General features: G+C 40.4%; 1 protein-coding gene across 2 annotated transcripts in view; it reads right to left on the minus strand.

Moving 5' to 3' along the window:
- Window positions 1–252: 252 nt before the first annotated feature.
- Window positions 253–18444, minus strand: part of prkd2 (protein kinase D2) — a 31434-nt gene continuing 13242 nt past the window's right edge. Inside the window, exons 2-19 of one of the 2 annotated variants that reach the window (XM_085243459.1) lie at window positions 11197–11335; window positions 10706–10837; window positions 10377–10576; window positions 8819–9002; window positions 8642–8713; window positions 8438–8455; window positions 8132–8291; window positions 7916–8027; window positions 7159–7236; window positions 6750–7068; window positions 6569–6621; window positions 6406–6478; window positions 5627–5733; window positions 3982–4143; window positions 3639–3737; window positions 2974–3241; window positions 2473–2558; window positions 253–1832 (exon numbers count right to left, since the gene is read on the minus strand). In XM_085243459.1, coding sequence (XP_085099585.1) covers window positions 1608–1832; window positions 2473–2558; window positions 2974–3241; window positions 3639–3737; window positions 3982–4143; window positions 5627–5733; window positions 6406–6478; window positions 6569–6621; window positions 6750–7068; window positions 7159–7236; window positions 7916–8027; window positions 8132–8291; window positions 8438–8455; window positions 8642–8713; window positions 8819–9002; window positions 10377–10576; window positions 10706–10837; window positions 11197–11335 — 2487 coding nt within the window. In that variant the 3' untranslated portion in view covers window positions 253–1607. The remainder of the gene's footprint in view (window positions 1833–2472; window positions 2559–2973; window positions 3242–3638; window positions 3738–3981; window positions 4144–5626; window positions 5734–6405; window positions 6479–6568; window positions 6622–6749; window positions 7069–7158; window positions 7237–7915; window positions 8028–8131; window positions 8292–8437; window positions 8456–8641; window positions 8714–8818; window positions 9003–10376; window positions 10577–10705; window positions 10838–11196; window positions 11336–18444) is intronic. The other variant, XM_085243460.1, reaches the window with a different exon arrangement.

An 18444-nucleotide genomic window follows, 5' to 3' on the forward strand; every position in this document is an offset into this window, starting at 1 on the left:
TTCTTTTGTTATGCTTTAAATGAAACACGTCTTTTTCCATAGACAATCTAAGGCACAGTAATGGCCCTTGTTTTATAAATATATTTATAGGGAAAAAGCAAATAATCTGTATATGGCTGACAAATATTTTAGGACTAAATCCGTATCTGCTCAGGCCTGTGTGAAATTTCTCAGGAAGCAGGTGAAAATGAGCAGGTTCCAGTTAAGCATGCACGGACGTCACGTTAAATAAAACTTCCAAGACAAATACAATGCTGTAGGAGGTTTGTATTATCTAAAAGCCAGGATCATCCTTCAAACAAGTTATACACAGTCTACACATATTTGACAGCTATATAAGCTTCAGGTTATACATTCATAAAACAGTAACTACAGTATGTTCAATGATGAATCTAGATAATGCTACTTCACAGAAACATGTAACACATCGACATGAAAGGTAGTCAATACTTGTACAAGATAAGTTGTCCAAACTAGTTTAGTGACCCACACTGTCCACCCATACACTTACATCACAGGGGAATGTCTGCTTTTGCTGAAAGATGCGTTCATTTATCTGCTCATTATTAACGGTACAAATCATTTCAGTGACCTGCTTGACCTCAGATGGCTCACAACGAATGATAACACAATAAAAAGCAATTTTCAGCAGCAGCTACAGAGAGCTGTCACCGATATACGAAATCTCACGACTGAAAATTGTCCTGTGAGTGGAAGTATTACACTGCCCGCACGCTAGTTCATTTAAACTCATAATGGCATCTTTAATTACATATAATTTTCTACAAGGCCATTGTGGCCACAAACCTGCAGTAATTACTGGAGGATTTGCTGTCGCCAGATCGATACCTTTGGTTTTCACTATAGAACACGAATTTATGGGAATGCATTTGTGAATATAGATGGCTTCTCTCAGTGGACTCACTTCAGTAATTACCAGCACAGAGGAAGTCTTTTGTTGCTGTAAAGAGCTCCATCACTGAAAAGAGATTGAACTGAATTTTCTGTAATTCCAGTCAGTCCCATTAAAATAATATATTAAAGAAAAAAAAGAAGCATCGCGTTGCTTTTAATTTCGTAACGTTTCGGCTGGGTTTTACTACTGTTTGTATAGCAAAATGTTTGATTCTTTGATTCTTATCTGCACCTGTGGTAAAATGCCATTTCCTTGTTTGCTCTGATGCACACTACACTGACAGGGGGAAAGAACATGCTGTTTTTCATTCCTCTGACAAATTCGGATTTACAGTTCACTCCGCACCTTTTATCTGTAAAGGCACCCTGAACAGATGAACAGGGAATGTGAAATAGAGTTGAGCAGTCTTTATCATAAAAGAAATTCAACAATTCAAAAGATGAAAGAGGACCAAGACGAGCAGAGTAAATGCTTTAAAGGTTTTCTTCGGGCTGGAGGAGAGAAATTGGATTTATAGCTGTAAAACCGAGTGCTCTCACGCAGCTCTAATCAGTCAGACACTTTATTTTATAAAAACCACATGATTCTTTGCAAGTGTGTCTTTTTAGAGTACAAGGCCACCATCCCCTTCTCCTTCTCCCCGCTTCTTTCATCCTTCCTAAATGAGCGTGAGTCCTCCACCTCTCTGTGGTCAGAGTATGCTGACCCTCTCTGTGAGACCTTGCATATCTGCATCCTCCCCGCCGTCCTCGTCATCGGAAGCCTGCGCCAGAGGAGGCGGCACAAAGTGAGCAGGGTATGGCAGAGTGTGTTCACGGGCATACATTTGCCAGCGGCTGTCATCGCTCTCGTGGGTAATGTAACGTTCCCCAAGCTTAGTCTCCAGTTCCCGCAGGTCGAGCCACGTCTGATAGTCCTGGGAAATGACAAACAGGAATAAACACTGTGATGAAATCTGAGTGTCGGGAATCGCAAAGATTTGATCGATACATGTGCCAATGCATTTGTTTGCGGGGGCACATGTGCATGTGTGTACATAAGAACTAGAATGACACTGAAATGATCAATTATGCTTCAACCCACTCGTGGCTACCGTGACAATGAATATTAATTAATCCGGTGACATTCTGGCAACAAAAAAAACAACAGCAATAGCAGCCTGCTTTTCCACCGCTAAACATTTTGTTTTGAAGCAGGCATTTAAGAGCTGTGCAGTCAAAGAAAACACAATTTCTTTAACTAATCCCCTTTCTGTTATGTTTTCAATAAAGTTAAAAACCTCCGGCCTTGAGCTGACATTTCAACGCTCGGATTTGTGTGCATAGACCTCGGCTTTATTGTTGCAATTTTCTTTAAAAGCAACAAATTTTATTGAAGCAATTTTAAGGACTTAAATTGCTGCTCAGAAACTACAGTTACTAGCATTTACCACAGAAAAGGGGGCTTTTTCTTGTATGTTTAATAGCAAATAATAACGGATAAAAAAAAATTGTAGGAACGATAGAGTGGAACATTCATTCTAATGTGTGCCTGTGAGCAGTTCATTAATATAGTACCTGTAAGTATGCGTGGCTGAGACTTTTATCTACACTGTAGCGTTTCCTCATCTTAACTTGCAGCAGGTTGTTGATCAGGTCAATAGCTGGAAACACAAACACATGTTTTTCAATAAAAATCAAACCACCTCTCACTCACACACACGCAAGCACACAGAAACCATCAGAGTTGTCATCTCTTTATCATACCTTATTTGTCTAGACACTAAACCCGACTTTGTGGTAAAACTGAAGTACAACTTATCACAGATCAGATTGGTTGCATTCTGAAAACAACATTCAGTACTAGTCACTCTTTGCTGCCCTTTCTCATATGCACTCATACGTTTTCTTTTTTTCTCCACTACTAGGCAAAGGTGATGTTAAATAACAATTTTATATATTGATTACAAAAACCAATCCAATAGCTTTTGCAGGTATTGTAAGTGTACATCAACGTCCATCTCACGGTTGTGTTTAACAGGAGAAATCTCCTCTAGCTGATTCCCTCTCTGAGATTACCATCACTGGAGATCTGCTTCCAGGGATTAGGAGGATACATAAAGGCTGCGTTGTGGATCTGGTCATTGATATCTTCATCTTCATTGAATGGGAATGTCCCGCTGAGGCTGACGTACATAATGACGCCGACTGACCACATGTCTAGTGAGCGGTTATAGCCCTGGTTTAACAGAACTTCTGGAGCCAGATAGGCAGGTGTGCCAACCACTGAACGGCGGAATGACTTCTCTCCAATGATACGGGCAAAGCCAAAATCACACAACTTCACCTGAGAGAAGAAAACAGTCAAGAACAGAGACACATGACTGCGAGGCATCTGGTAAAATAACAAAATGGCAGGAAATGTATATGAGCAAATGCAGAAACCACATGTGTTGCAAACGAGCTGGTTGGGCAAGTGCGTGTGTGCGTGTTCCTGTCTAGCTATCTTTGTGCTAGGGAAACCATTATGTCAATGAAGGTCCTCACTAAGATAGCTGAACGGTTATGAGAAAGAATGTTAAGAGAAAGAAACAGAAACAGGACTCATGTAACCAAAACGCCATTAGCAAGCGTCTGTTACTTTCCTCAGCTCAGATTTGGGAAATCCATCTGTGTGTGTGTGTGTGTGTGTGTGTGTGTGTGTGTGTGTGTGTGTGTGTGTGTGTGTGTGTGTGTGTTTTTACCTGTGGGGAGGGATCGGCAGAGGCAAGTAGCACATTTTCAGGTTTTAGGTCACAGTGAACAATGTTCTTAAAGTGCAGGTGCCTCAGAGCTGCAAGAATCTGCATGCACACCGACGTCATGTGCATACCCAAAACCACGGGAGCAAGATGATCCGAAACAAAATCAAACACAGCAAAGCTTCGTTTTAGAATATGCAGAAATGTAAGGTTCAGTAAATGTTCATCATGTCAGCAGAGGAAGCATGCAGCGAAACACTGCAGCATCAGAATGCCATTTTAGTCTTGTGGGTCTCTACTACCCACTCTCTACCGCTATGGGACTTATTTGAAAATGCATACACACCTGCGTGATGAGGAACTTTGTGAGCCTCTCAGGCAATCTGCCTTTTTCGCTGGAGAGAATCATCTCCAGCATGTCACCGTGTAGTTTCTCCATGACCACAAACACTTTCTCTGGGGTTTCAAACATACACTCCAGGTTTACAATGCCCAGATGACGTAAACTCTGAGAGAAACAACAGAAGGGTGAGGGGAGTGTGGGGAGAAGGCGGACGATAAGAAAAAATATGTTGTGTGTAAAAAGATGAAATACCAGAAATAAACTGTGATAGAGTGTGAATCTAAGAAGCAAATATAAATTGGGCAATACAGGAAGAACATCACAGGAGGGGATAAACAGAAAGGACCAGACCGTGACAACCAGACAGTAAACCACAGGAGAAGGAAGCAGAGAACAGAAAATTTATAAACTCTGTTTTGGCAAACAATATAAGTATTCCGCAGAAGTCACACATATGACATATGTTCCATAAATAATAATGACTGCATAACTGCATTTGTGTAAAATGCCGAGCTGCAGGGGGAAGTTCAGACTGACTAGTGCACCACTACCTCCATCTGCTGGGGAAAAAAGTCTGCCGCCCAAGAAGGTGAAATCAAACATACGTTGTTATTTTTCAAAAATATATATTTTAAACAGACGTTGTTAATGTGAAGTCTTTCCCTGTCACATATTTGGCATGAATGAAAATGTTAAATGGTTTTATACAGTCGTGTCATTTAGTTGAATTCTATATGCAAACTTTCCTTTTTGCTCGTTTCAGAAGTTGCAATCACATAAGGAAAGGAGAAACAGTACTACTTATTTAAATACTGTCAATGACTGCGAGGTAAAATAATTAGAAATTAATCATTTAAATAAGCAAAACTGAGCTTTTTTAATAGTGTAGATTAAAATCTGGTTATTGTGATACTACAAAGCACAGATTACTATTACATTATTACTGTCTCACTGTGTTTAATGGTAGTTTTTAATATTACAAATGGTTTTTTACTTTCTTTCAGGCATAATGAGCTTGGAAAGAAAGCATTTGGATTAAGTTTTGTGGAGACTTGTCACATTTCATCCAAAATGCTTCTTTAGTTCTAAAACCAAACGGTGGAGAGTCCCAGGTATTTAAACCCTAGTGGGGGTCGTCTCTTAAGAGTCTTTGACCCACTTTTAATCGTGTGAGTCATCACATTAGCCAAGGTGTAAAAAAAGATAAAGTAAAAAAGGCATGGGTCATTTCCACCAGATGTTTCAGGTAAAACCACAGTATCACGTGACCTGTTGAGATCACCTAACGCAGGTTGTGAGTGCGGGCTGAGGTGCTTGGGAAAGAATGTCAAGACTGTATTTTAGGTGGCTGACTGTGACCTCAATAGGACATATGACCTCTTGGCAAGGTCTCACAGTGGGTTTACCCGAAACCTCTGCTAGCAATGACCTCTGCCTTTTTTTCCACACCTTGGCTCATTTAATGACTCACATGATTAATAATGGTTTTAGCACAAAATGCTTCTTGGATGAGAAGTGCAGTCGCTTTCTTTTCAAGCTTCTTAGACGACCATGATCTGAACGATTAAGAACCTGCACAGACACTTTTAGACGTAATCATTAACATAATTTCTTCTGAGAGAAAGTCCAGTGAAATGCGTGCGTTTACCTGCAGGATGGCCACCTCATTCCTCAGTTGGCTCTCTTGCTTGGTTGGAAAACGAAGCTTGTCGATGACTTTGACGGCCACGTCTCTCCCCGTCTTCCTGTGCTTTCCTGAAGGGAGTTTGTGCAAGTAACAGATTGTTTACATTGTGACAGTAAACTGAATATACATACATATATACTCCATGCACATCATTGTGGCAATTTGTTGCCGTGTTTGGTTATCGCCAAACATGGTGCTGAGTATTATGGCCAAACATCTTCTCTTTGGCTTTGTCCGTCTAATGGACATTGTTCCAGATTTCTTGTGGTTTGCTTAGATGCAACTTTGCAAACCTAAGCGGCGGTGCTTTGTTCTTTTTTTATACAGTTTTACCCTGGCATCCCTTCCTAGCACATCATACTTGTTCAGTCTTTTCTAACTATATTGACATGAACTTTAACAATTAAAATGCTAACTTGTGATACATATACATCTATCTCTACACACCCAGATTTTTATTCCATTTTCTAACACTTACTCTGGACTAATGCTGGCATGAGAAACATCACTTGTGAAAACTGACTAAAACACTCCTTAAAACCTGTAAACAGCCTATTATGTGTCAAATCAGGTCAACTCTAAAAACACATTTTAGCACAGTGCATGATACACAGAGGTTGTGAAATACAATCTTGCTTCTTGTTAGCTTCAAACTTTAGACACCACTGCTTTCAGCAAAGCACTTTAACCATCAAATCAATGGACTGATCAATTCCATTGTCGGATGTAGGTCTCCATACCTCCATACACTACTCCAAATTGCCCAGATCCAAGCACTTCATCAGCAAAAATCTGGTACACTGTGCCAATATCCTGTAGGGATGCAATATTTCATGCATAATGCTTAATGTATAATTGATGTCAATATTGACAGAAGTTACTTAATTAGACCACAAGTCATACCACATTCTCTTGGATTTGACTGTTGGACACAGATATGCTGACAGAAGCTTGTCCTGGAAAAGAAAAACAGTGATAGGAACAAAGCATAGGTTATGCAGTGTAATAGTTCTAAATTATGTCTTTTCATCTTGGCAATACAATCTTCCACAAAACAATTTCATCAACCTGTTTCTCAACTTACTGTGAGGCATGTTCCCCGCAGCTGGCGGTGCGTCCTGAAAGATGACTGGCATAAGGGCCTGTCGAATGGCGCTCTCCCATGCTTTTGCCACCTCACGTCCAATGCCACTGTTGGGCGCCACCTGGCTTGGGGAGGGAGGTGTCTGTGGGACAGTCTGGGGGTGGCTTTGGGTCACAGAGGGGAGGGTGTTGGGATCCTCCCCTACAAAGTAGCACATAGTGGCTGTGATAAGCTCAAAGCAGTGGGGATTGGTGCCTTGGGAGACGAGACTGAAGTTAGAAGCAGGACGCAACTCCAGGATCTCAGAAAGAGGGATCTCCTGCAGGTGGATGAATGAACGGGTTAGCAAAAGAAAAGGGCTGCAGACTTTAAATGAATCTTAGCTTGTTAAGACAAAAGCTGTCGTTACCTTGTAGTATTTGTTGGAGGTGTTATTCTGGAAAAGGATGATGCACTTACAGTCCAGACGCCAGTAGTGCCTCTTTCTCTGTTGGGGGTTGGAGTAGGGTGAGATGTTGGGATGGGACAACAAAAATGAGCGTGGTGTGGCGAGGACAGAGTATAAAGGATGGGGCATGGAGCGGGGGGGTAAATTTCAGGAATGAAAGGGGATGTCACCAAATGCCAAAGGAGAAGAAGGATGAAAAGGAATTTAAGCTACCAGATGAACAGGTGGGAATCGAGAGAAAGAAAAAGTGAACGAAGAGTGTTAGTTCAGCCAGTGAGGGGGAAAAAAAACAAGGAAAAAACAAAAAAAAACAAGTAATGAAAAGGTAAATAAATTGCCCTAGAAAGTCAAATATAGATTTTAGATCTTAAGAGAAAGAAGGCAGGAAATGGATTTTAGGTTGAAATTATTATATCTGCTGAGTGCTTCAGCCTCATACACAGAAATATTACAGAAAAGAAAGCAATAAAGTGCATGAAAGCGGGCACCTCATCAAGGTGGAAATGGCTGCACAACAAGCTGGTAGACAGAAAAAATAGATGTCTAGAAGGAATTTACTGCCATAAATCATAGAAGAGAAAGTGAAGAAAGTGAGTTCATGCATCTACAATAAATTAATTTAAGTCTCCAAGTGTTCCACTACTAGCAGAATTTCAGAGTGGTTCATGTATAGTTTTTAGAAAGAAGGCAGTACAGGAATCATGGGTAGTGTTTTTACCAGTGTGTCTTTATTGCTGTAGTGAACCATCCACCCTTCCTTTATAGCTGTGCTGGATCGACGGGTTGTTTGTCTCACAGACTGTACCACCCTCATTAAAGGGATGTAAACACTAGAAGGAAAAGGACAGCATTAAGGTAGTCAGCAGGTAAAATATGAGTTTAATTACATTTCTATCAGTCTGTCTATAATATTCTTATCCAAAACATCTCACACCTTTGATCTCCATTAGTTCCGTCCTGATTGTTGTCAGGTGAAAAGGAACCAGGGATGCTGCAGGCCTCGTCCGAGTCATCTATTGAAGACTTGTCAGAGCCGTCATACTCGCTGCTAAAGTCCATTGGAACCTCGGGGTCCGCAGTGGGACTCAACATGTCTGAGCCAAAAAACAAACAAGAGAAGGGTTTAAGTGCAGCTTAGCCTTAAATATACTATGAAACAAATGCTATTACCATTCGTCTAATTCTAAAATGCTACAGAAGCTAGTTCACTTTGTTGCAAACCAACACCAAGAATACTTACCAGAGTTACTTCTGTTTTCTGAGAAGATAAAAAGATTAGTATAGTGAGTTTCAGAGCTGTTAGATAAAGTGTTATACTCTCAAGTAATCTAATTCTGACAATGGAAACACATGCTATCAAATCCATGCAGGGTTAACAGAGTAATACACACACACACACACACACACACACACCACAAAAGCTAATACATTCATCTTTACTCACCTCCAATGGTCTCGCCAAGGCAGTCATTAGGAACTTTGTATGCACATCGTTTGTGGCAGTTGAACTTACAATCTGAGAAGATTGCAGAAACAGTTTAGGTAAACCAGAAAGACCAGTGAGCATTCTGCATCCCACTGAAGGTCATACAAAGAAGACACTCTGTTCAGCTGCGCTCACCTTTGCACTGTAGCCCTTGTCGGAAAAGTCCTCTAAGAAGCCTCTTGCAGTACTGGCACACCGTCGGTCGAGTGTATGAGTGAACAGCGAACGTGTGGGGCACCTTTACCTTGCTCATCAGCATCTTGTCGAGATGAACTGGTCGCCCCGTGTAAAAACGCCGGGCGTCGCTAGCTGTCCGTGGCTGGCAGAATAAATAGGAAACAAATTTTTAGCGACAGTCACAATTGTTGAGGTGCTTAAATCAAAACCTTTGGAAGCTATTCAGCCTGTAGCCAAAGTAATTAATTACTTCACTTTTGCTTATAGCCTCCGAACCTTAATAACTGTTGATTTGATCAGTGAATTTGTCAGCAAACAGCTGAGTGACTCTATGGAACATCAGCAAGTGCTTCCCATCTACCCTCCTACAGCCCTCATTATTTATGTAAACAGTAGAAGCAGTATTAAAGTGGCCATGAAGTAAAATGTGTGTTAGGGTTACTAGATTTGGACACTTGAAGCTGTGCTGTAAAACGGATTTGTCCTCAATGAGCTTTCAGTCATTTCATATAGATAGCTGGGGGGGGGGGGGGGGGGGGGGGGGAGGCAACTTAACAAGTGCCAAATGTCAGGCCACCACTAATTACTTTGAGGACCTGTAATCACTAATTTAATGAAAAAGAAAAAAAAACAACCCCAAAAAGAAAATAAATCAGCAGATGCTGCAGGTGTATATGGAATGACCCAGCTACTCACATCTAGAAATTACAGAGCCACACTGTTATGTTTTTTGAGATCTCCCTATTCACAAAAGTCCCTTATAATGAGTTTCTTTTTGCTCTGTTTTTGTTTTCAAACAACACCCAAGGGAAATATGTGACTCCTTAGCTGTTGAATGCGAAACTTTGTTCACCGTCGAGTCGCTGTGTATCTGTCTGTTCTTTGTTGTTGGACGGAGTGTTTACACTGTCTTCAGTTCCTTCTCTGAAAACATCTTCCTATTGTAACTAAATTTCCAGCTGAAAATGGCTTAAAAAACACAGGAGGCTGCAGTTTTGGGTGATAATTAACTCGTCATACGTTTATGATTTTATCTGGTACATCATATATATGCGTGTCCGTGCCAGCATGTGCGTGTGTGGTCTCTCCAATTAGACGCCTTTCCTACTTCTTTTTAAATTGGGAGCCAATAACCAGGGGAAATCAGTCAGTAATAAGTGTTACTGCCCATCTAATTAAATGTTTTTCTACATCTTCTTTGCAAATAGAGTTGCTGAACAGAGGAAATCAGCAGCAGTAAGTATTATAGCCTCAACGGACCTAATCTATTTACTTAAAGTTCACTGATATTGCAGTGCAATGCCCCTTTAGCGGAATGCAGTCAGACAGGAAGAGTTTCAGATGAATATCTCAAAAGCGTACACAGAGAAGGAAAAAAATATTGCTTAATGAAGTTTAATGAAAAGTGTTTGGGAATTAGGAATGTCTGAGGAATCTACTCAGTGTTTCAGAAAATGTGGCACTTGAAAGAATTCTAAAAGTGACTTCAGCATTATGTGGATAAATGAGGCAGTACCATTTGAGTGTGTGAGCGAATAAGACTCGCTTCTTCTGCGCAGGTGGAGGCTGTCCCAACGCTGTACACCGACTCAGTGGTCGAAAGGCGCAGGGACTGGCTGCTGCTCAGCGACGTGGTGGACAGACGCCGTTTGCGAGCCCCACTACAGTTGTTCGGGATGCTGAATGCACAGCGTTTGTGGTAGTTTAGCCCGCAACCTGCAGGGGGCAGCATGCATCCAAGAACGGGGGGAGCAAAGAGATGGACCATATTTACTGAGTGTTCAAATTTGTTTCACCATATGAGCGTCTAGTGCTATTCACACTTCTTCTCATTATTTCCCTCACCATCACATTTCAGTCCTTGTCTAACCAGCCCAAACAGCATTTCTCCACAGTGATCACAGAAAGCCGGGGCCCGGTACGAGTGCACATTGAGCGCGTGGGGCCGAATCTGGAAATCTTCAAACGTAGCTGCCGCTAAAATAGATAACACGTCACATTAGGACAAGATACAATCACGGTATTGTAAGGGAGCAAAATGGAAAACGATTAGATGAATGAGATACAAGCGGGATGGAAAAATAGATCAAGTTTCTGACTGTGGACACGAGGGAAATTACAGCTTGAAACAATGAAAGAACAGATTAGGGTAGTGTAAAGTAGGACCTGTAGTAAAATAAGCAGATAAGGATGAAAACAATGAAGTAATTAAAGATAGATAAGACAAATGGAAAGATGATTTTGTTTTTGATATGGTTATCTTATGGAATGAGGAGAGGAGAAGAGAAGAGAAGAGAAGAGAAGAGAAGAGAAGAGAAGAGAAGAGAAGAGCTTACCAGAGAGCACTACCTCCACCAGATCTCCCTCCTGGATTTCGCTGGCAGCTTTAACTAGTTGTAGTATGTTGTTGGTAGATGTGTCATGCTTGAACAGCAATATCTTGTCATAAATGCCATAAAAGCCGCACTCTGGGAACTAGAAAATACAAAAACAGAGGTTAGGAGAATCAACTGCAGCCAAGGCAGAACCCTGATTAAGTCATATTTCATTCAAAATAATGAATGACAAATAAATGACTCAGCTCCTGAAACTAGAAAGATGGTGAATGGACATTTGCTGTAGGACAAGACAAACTTTATTTAGTCATTCTGTTTTTTTAATTTTAAATATAATATACAAGGATAGCATTTTTATGACCCTTCAAGGAAAACAAATCTTGAACATTGTGTCCACTTTGATCCCCTTTAAAGACAGACGACTGAATTTCAAGCAAGGCCTCATTGTTGCCAACACAGACCACTCAACACACCAGCCTATTTTTAATGCTACTAAATAAAGTATCTAAGGGTTGGCTGTTAGAGTTTCTGCTAGCAATGCAAATTTAGTCCATTATGCACTTAAAGCTACAACTTAAGTCACCTCATTCCATTTGCCATTAACAGTAACAAGATCTGTTATAAGATTCTCCCGCTATTATAAAGTGTGAACATGTCTATGCATGTTCTCAAGCATAACTTCTACTGTATGTCTCCAACTAATTCTAGCATGCTCTGCTATGTAACGCTGCAGGGATATATAACTGCCAACACGCAAACACATGCTGATGCTATTGCTGTTAAACAAGAAACACAAGCTGATTTCCACAAATCAAGCAAGTCGGTCGACATGGAAGGCAAGACAAAGGAGAAACTTTATCCCCTTTTCCTGTCAGTCACACAATGGCACACACAAGCGCGCATAGGTGTTTCCATGAAGTTCTTTCAGAGATATGAGGGATGAGCGTGTCAATCAGAAGTCAGCAGAGCGAGAGAGACTGTCATAGGGAAACCCTGCTCTCTTGAATAGTTAATGCAGTCTGGCTCACTTCAGTGGCCACGCCACACAGGACACCAAAGAAAGAGAGGGAGCAGGACCTTTGTGTGCTTTTATAATAATTTGTTTTTTTAAGTAAGCATAAATGAAACCAGAAAGATGAAGAGAAACAAATATATAAAAAATAAACACACAGACACACTCTTTGCCGCTTCTGGCTAAGTTCTAATCGCTTACAGAAAAGGGAACCCAGGTCTCCAACTTGAAACAACACAATGACACACACACACAACCACCACCAGACACACCCTCTCTTCTCCCCCCTCATTTCCCTTTTTTTCCCCTCCTCTGCACATAGACAGTCTGCCTCTGTTTCCCCAACAGCCACTCCACATCACCACATCTGAAATCCAGGCCTGGCCTGTACTGCTGCCAAGCTACACAGTGAGTTCACCACGCCCCGACATTGGCCTGCTGCTACTGACCACACAGTCAACAAAAAGTCACAAAAAGCACATATAGTGGCATTTACTTAAAGGTCTCCAGCATCCACTGCAACCAGAAAAGTCACAGGTATAAGGGCTTGAACATTAGACATGAACACACACCCTTGATTTAAAAACAAAAAAAACCATAGTTGGTAATTCTGTCTGGCTTTTTATGTTGGGCAAGGAGCTTTTAAGATTTTGTTTGTGATAAGAGTGGTGAGAGTGAACTAAAACAAAAAAGCCACAAGCCTTAAATACAGAATAAAGTTCAAGATAGTACAGTTAGAACAAGACTGAACAAGTATGGCTTTTTTTGAAGGGTTACCAATCAGAAAACATCTTCTCTCTATTAAGAACAAGGCAGCACAGCTTAGCTTTGCAAAGGTGCATCTGAACCTTCCAGAGCAATGTCCCCTGGATAGATGAGACCAAAGTGGAGCTGTGTTGCCGTGATGCACGTGTGCCACCAAACACGGCATATCCGCACAAACAACTGTTGAGCACGGAGGTGGGAGAGTGATGATTTTGGCTTGTTTTGCAGCCAAAGGATCTGGACAGCTTGCAGACCGTGAACTTCTCTGATACCAAAGTATTATAAAGCTTGAAACAATGGAGTGGATGCAGAAAAATAAAATAAAAAATTCACATGGCTGTCGTTTTGGTTTTTATGGGGCATCCTTTTCTAAAGTTTCAGTGTTGATGTATACACTGAAACGGTGGATTAAAAAAAATAAAAAAATACCTACACCAGAATTTTGAGAGATGTCCACCCCAGGAGACGGGTTTCACAGGCAGTGAAGCGGCTTCGTCACTCACAAATGTAGCTTTACCAGGGACCGTATTAAAGGTCCTTCTTTTTAGTCAACTAACCAAGTGGATGCTGGCGTGAGGGTGGGACCCTATTTGAACAACAATAGTGGTGAAAGCAGGAAGCTTTCTGCATAGCTTTATGTGAGGTTCAGTAAAAAGAGTGAGGCATAGCATTCTCATTATCACTACTACATCTCATGTCTGTTTAGTTACTATGAGAAAGAAAAACAGTGGAGACGCAGTCTTGAATATTAGTTGCTGTGAAAACACTTCTACTAATCGTGCAGATTACAAACGAAATGTTGCAATTTGACGGTTTCAATTACAACAATTGCAATTCAATTGCAATTGTTGTAATTGAAACCATCTTAATGTTCTTAATGTTTTTATGGTTCGGTTTTTGTTTGTTCAGTTTTCTAATTTGACTTAAATGACCCTTTATTCCCAACACTCTGGCACAGCAGTTTTTGGCTTTGAGTCAAGCCGACGTTGCAGATACAAATGAGCAGAGGCTCCAACCTTTCCCTAAGTACAGACTTAAAAACCCGCAATCACACACAGATTGATGTCTGATGGGAGTGAATCATGTAATAGCTACATGCATCGGTACCAGGGATTGCCACAACTAAGACCAACTGCAGCCATTAGTAATTACAAAACACCCACAGAGCCCAGATCAGAGGAGACTCCAAGCTCTTTCCAAATCCACAGACAGCCGTCTTCTATGAGCCCCGTGACGCTATTTGATGCCAGCCTCTCTGCGATTAACCTCACGCTGTTGATGTCACAGCTCGCCTCTTAGCAGGCAAATCAAGGCAGCTAGTCATATTATTCTGCACATTGTACCGTCCAAAACATACACAATGCAATAATCATAACTGCAGCTGCCACGTCTCTGCACACCACAAGCCTTTACAGATAGGCTGAAAAGCACAAAATCCAAGCTCCGTAAAACCACTGCTACCTCAAAAGAAAAAAAAAACTCATTTTCTTTTTTTTGTAATGGTGGAATAAGAATAAAGTACCACAAATAATTTTCATCTATGTCAGCATGCTGAGAAATTTAAACATTTGCCTTACAATCATACACTGTATATTTTGCTGTGAGGTTAAAAGCTATATTCTTACAAGATGTGGAGTCTGAATATATCTGTTTGTGTACCTTGTGTGCACAAACACCTGATGGTATTGTAGTATATAGTTAGATGTAGTATAGTGTGATGAGGTTTGGCTGCAGAAGGAGTGGATCTGTAGCTGCTTTCTCTGAGGTACCAGGGATCAGGTTGCCTAGTGTTCCCTCTACTATTCAGGTCAATGAAGCCATTATGAGTGAAATGAATTATGAACTAGGATTTCTTTATGTCCCCTGCCTTTGTTTTCCCGTCACCTTTAATTTCCTCTTCAATACTAACTGTCCTTTAATGGCCTCTTTTATTGATTAGTCTTCCTTCCTCCTTTTTTTCTGTCTACACACTGATGAGAAACAGGACAGCAACTGCCTTATAAAGTAAACTAATAAAGGCCGACATTTTCTTTAGTGTGGTTCACACCCTCTCACTCAAGGTGATGTCACGGTAAAGTTGGAAGATAGATCTCTCACTTCATCACTGACTTGACTAACACACTTTGTTCAGAAGGTTTGATTCGTGATCTAATCGGGACATTATTAAATAACAGGCTATATGATAGCACACAGTTACGGTAAAAAAATAAATAAATTTTCGATACTAAGATTTTATGGACACAATAAAAAATAATCTGGACCTTAACAGGTCTTAAAAGTTAGTAAAAACAACCTGAAATAAACAACAAAAAAATTTAATAAAATCACATATTAGATCATATCTCAACCCTATGGAGGCACCATTAATAATGAGCAACAAGGACTATTGAGTACTAAACGGTGTCACGACAGCGGTTTCTTTCTGCAAGACAATGCCAAATCATATTCTGCATGTTTGGGAAAAAAAAAAACAAAAAAAAACACATGGCTTCGTGGTAAGTCTGGTGCTAAGCTGCCTTGCAGTCCAACACTGTCACTGACTGAAAACATCTAAAACATGCTACTGATACACATCTGTAGATTGCTATAACAACCTGTAATAACAAATAGTGTCTTAAGAAACAAACTGTTTTAATTTTTTCAATCAAAGACTAACTCACAGCAAGCAGCCTCACACGGATCAATTGCTGCTCTCATGTAAGCGGTGGCATTACATGAACAGATGTGGTTGACAGGAAGCTGTTCAAGTAGTTTCAGAAGGCAATCGTGAACAGCCATGTATCTAAATTCATAACCCAAGCAAAGGTGACCATTGTCACCCTAAACAATGCCACAGCAACTTTTTTGTTGATGTGGGCCTTTGTGTGCTGTTGCAACTTTCAACTTTAATGAGAGCAAGAGATGATTTTTTTATTATATATATATATATATATATATATATATATATATATATATATATATATATATATATATATATATATATATATATATATATATATATATATATATATATATATAATTTATTTTTAAACCACATTACACAGGAACACAGACTCACACACAAAATGATTCAAACATAATAAGTGATGTGCTCTTTATACACAAAGCATCTCAGTTTGTGCCCTCACACAGATACCATCAAAGTATTGGCTTTTGGGAAATTTTAGCTTGGAGAGAAAAAAAAGAAACAAACAAAAACAAAACCCAGACACATGCACACTTGAGGTCACATCAATGCTTGCCATTTCCTCTCTTACTTTATTTCCTTGTCAATCACCTCAGGTTTGGGTCATATAAAGCAGGTCACATGCACAGTGGTAAAGAGAGCGATTTTTATCTGACATCAAACAAGTGCAGGCAGTTTAGATCATTTTTTCCAAATATTCTACAAGTTTTTCAAACTCTAGAAGGGACGAAAAACTTTATTTTGCTTAACTTAATACCCCTTGTACACATCGGCTACTTTCGCCTCCTCTAATGATGAGTTGTTCTGAGGAATGAATGAAAGACGAGCCAAAATTTATTCTACTAAAACAGCAGCAGGAGCAGCAGCACGTAGATTTTATTTCATGTTTTATTTGAGTAAGCACATCGGCTACAGGTCATTACAATCTAACCAAAGCATTACTGCATACGTGTAAAGCATTACCACTGATGTCCAGTTCAGTCAGCGCCATTTCAAAGTTGAGGTTATGTCAAACAGCTACAGAACAGTGCTTCTAAATATAGACCCTCTTTATATAAAAGGCACTGCATGTGTGAAGAACAGAGACTTTTATGTCCTGCTGAGTTCGCTAGTTGCTTCTGCTTTTCATCTTCCCCATCACTTCCCCTCCTGAAGCTCTGCACCAGCCATCATCGACCACCAAGCCACACAAGAATGTATGCTCGGGTATGCACAATGAATGCAGCCGCTTCTTCGGTGCCAGCTAGCCATAGCTATGCAGCTTACAAACAGCAAATTTCGATCTTTATCCTCCTCACTTTTACTGCATTTGACAAAGCTTAGATGTTGTGAATTCACTGAATGTGCATGATGCTTCGGATGTAACTTGTACTCTGTCAGCTGCTTAGCGAGAAATGATGATTGTTAATTTTGTTTCAGACAATACAGGGAAACTGCAAAACCTCAGACAAACAAACAAAGAAAAAAAAACTATTCTGACTACCTTACGGCAGGAAGCTCTGCATCAATCATTTTACATTACTATTGTAGATTTTTATTAACTCAACTTAACTTGGTGGATTAAATGAATTAGAGGCGGCCATGTTTTAGGACTAATAAGAGAAATATTATCCTTTTATTTCAATTTGTTGTTATCGCCACAACAGGAAATTGCAAACTTGGCATGAGCATATGGTTTATAGCTTTTTGAAGGTGTAAAGGATGTATAAACATAAAATATGGGCCTGAGGAAGGAGAGTAAGACATGTTCAAATAAGGCACTTAGAATTGTCACTGAATACACAAGCACAGACACATGCACACACACACAAATGAAAGTGTTAAGTAGAGCTGGGCGATAGAACGCTAACGATATGTATCGCGATATAACTTTTACTCGATAGAGAAATTAAGCTATCGCGATAGACCTCGCCGCTCTTGTCCTCGGAAAAAAAAAAAAAAAAAAAGGTCAGCCAATCCAAATTAAGTAGCGCAGAGCCGAACCAATCACAGCCGCAGCGTCACGTCGCGTGACTTGTTACGTACAGCACAAGTGCCAAGCCGCACGTGTGTTTGTTTGGGAAGCAGCCAGCGGGTAATGGAGGAAATGAGTGTGCCGACTAGAAAAATCAACCGAGCGTGACCGAAGAGAAAACAGATGATGGTTCCAATGCCGGAGAGATTGTCAAACGGAAGAGCCATAGAAGTTCCGTAGTGTGAAGGTATTTCGGCTATTTCAAGTCTGACAAAAATAGAGTAGCGTGCACTGTAAATTGTGCCGAAAGCAAGTCTGGAAATACAATAAACTGGTGCATGCGTCACACTGTGCGCCACGTTATTGTTTCGGTGAAATGAATTTCTACAATACTGTTACTGTTAATTCTACTCTCTGCAGTGTTTAAATGCTTACATATACACACAGTTACTGTCCCTCCACACTTACGACTCGGTTCTGCTTCTATGCCCCAGCTTTGTTTACTTTTTCCCACCGAGGCTTCTAGACTTCTGATTGGCCAACATTTAGGCACGGTTAGGAATCTAGCGCCACCTGCTGCTTTGGCATGTTCATAGCAGCGTTTTCCTTCATTTCTGCCTTTATGTGTGGACGGGATTATTTTTTAAAACGAAAATGGAAAATCTCAGTTTTCAAAAATACCCGTGTACGTGTGGACGTAGCCTCAGTCTCTGACTGGAAGCGCTAATTCGTCATTCGGCTTTTGTCAGACTAAAGTAACTGTTAAAACTGTTTGAAAAGCTCAGCTATACAACAAGGAGAGATTGAGAATTTCCTTTTAGTTCTCAGTTT

The sequence above is a fragment of the Mchenga conophoros genome, linkage group LG14 (assembly GCF_057382185.1).
Source record: "Mchenga conophoros isolate Kocher_MC1m ecotype Shallow Benthic linkage group LG14, M_conophoros_male_GT1.1, whole genome shotgun sequence".
Classification (NCBI taxonomy): domain Eukaryota; kingdom Metazoa; phylum Chordata; class Actinopteri; order Cichliformes; family Cichlidae; genus Mchenga; species Mchenga conophoros.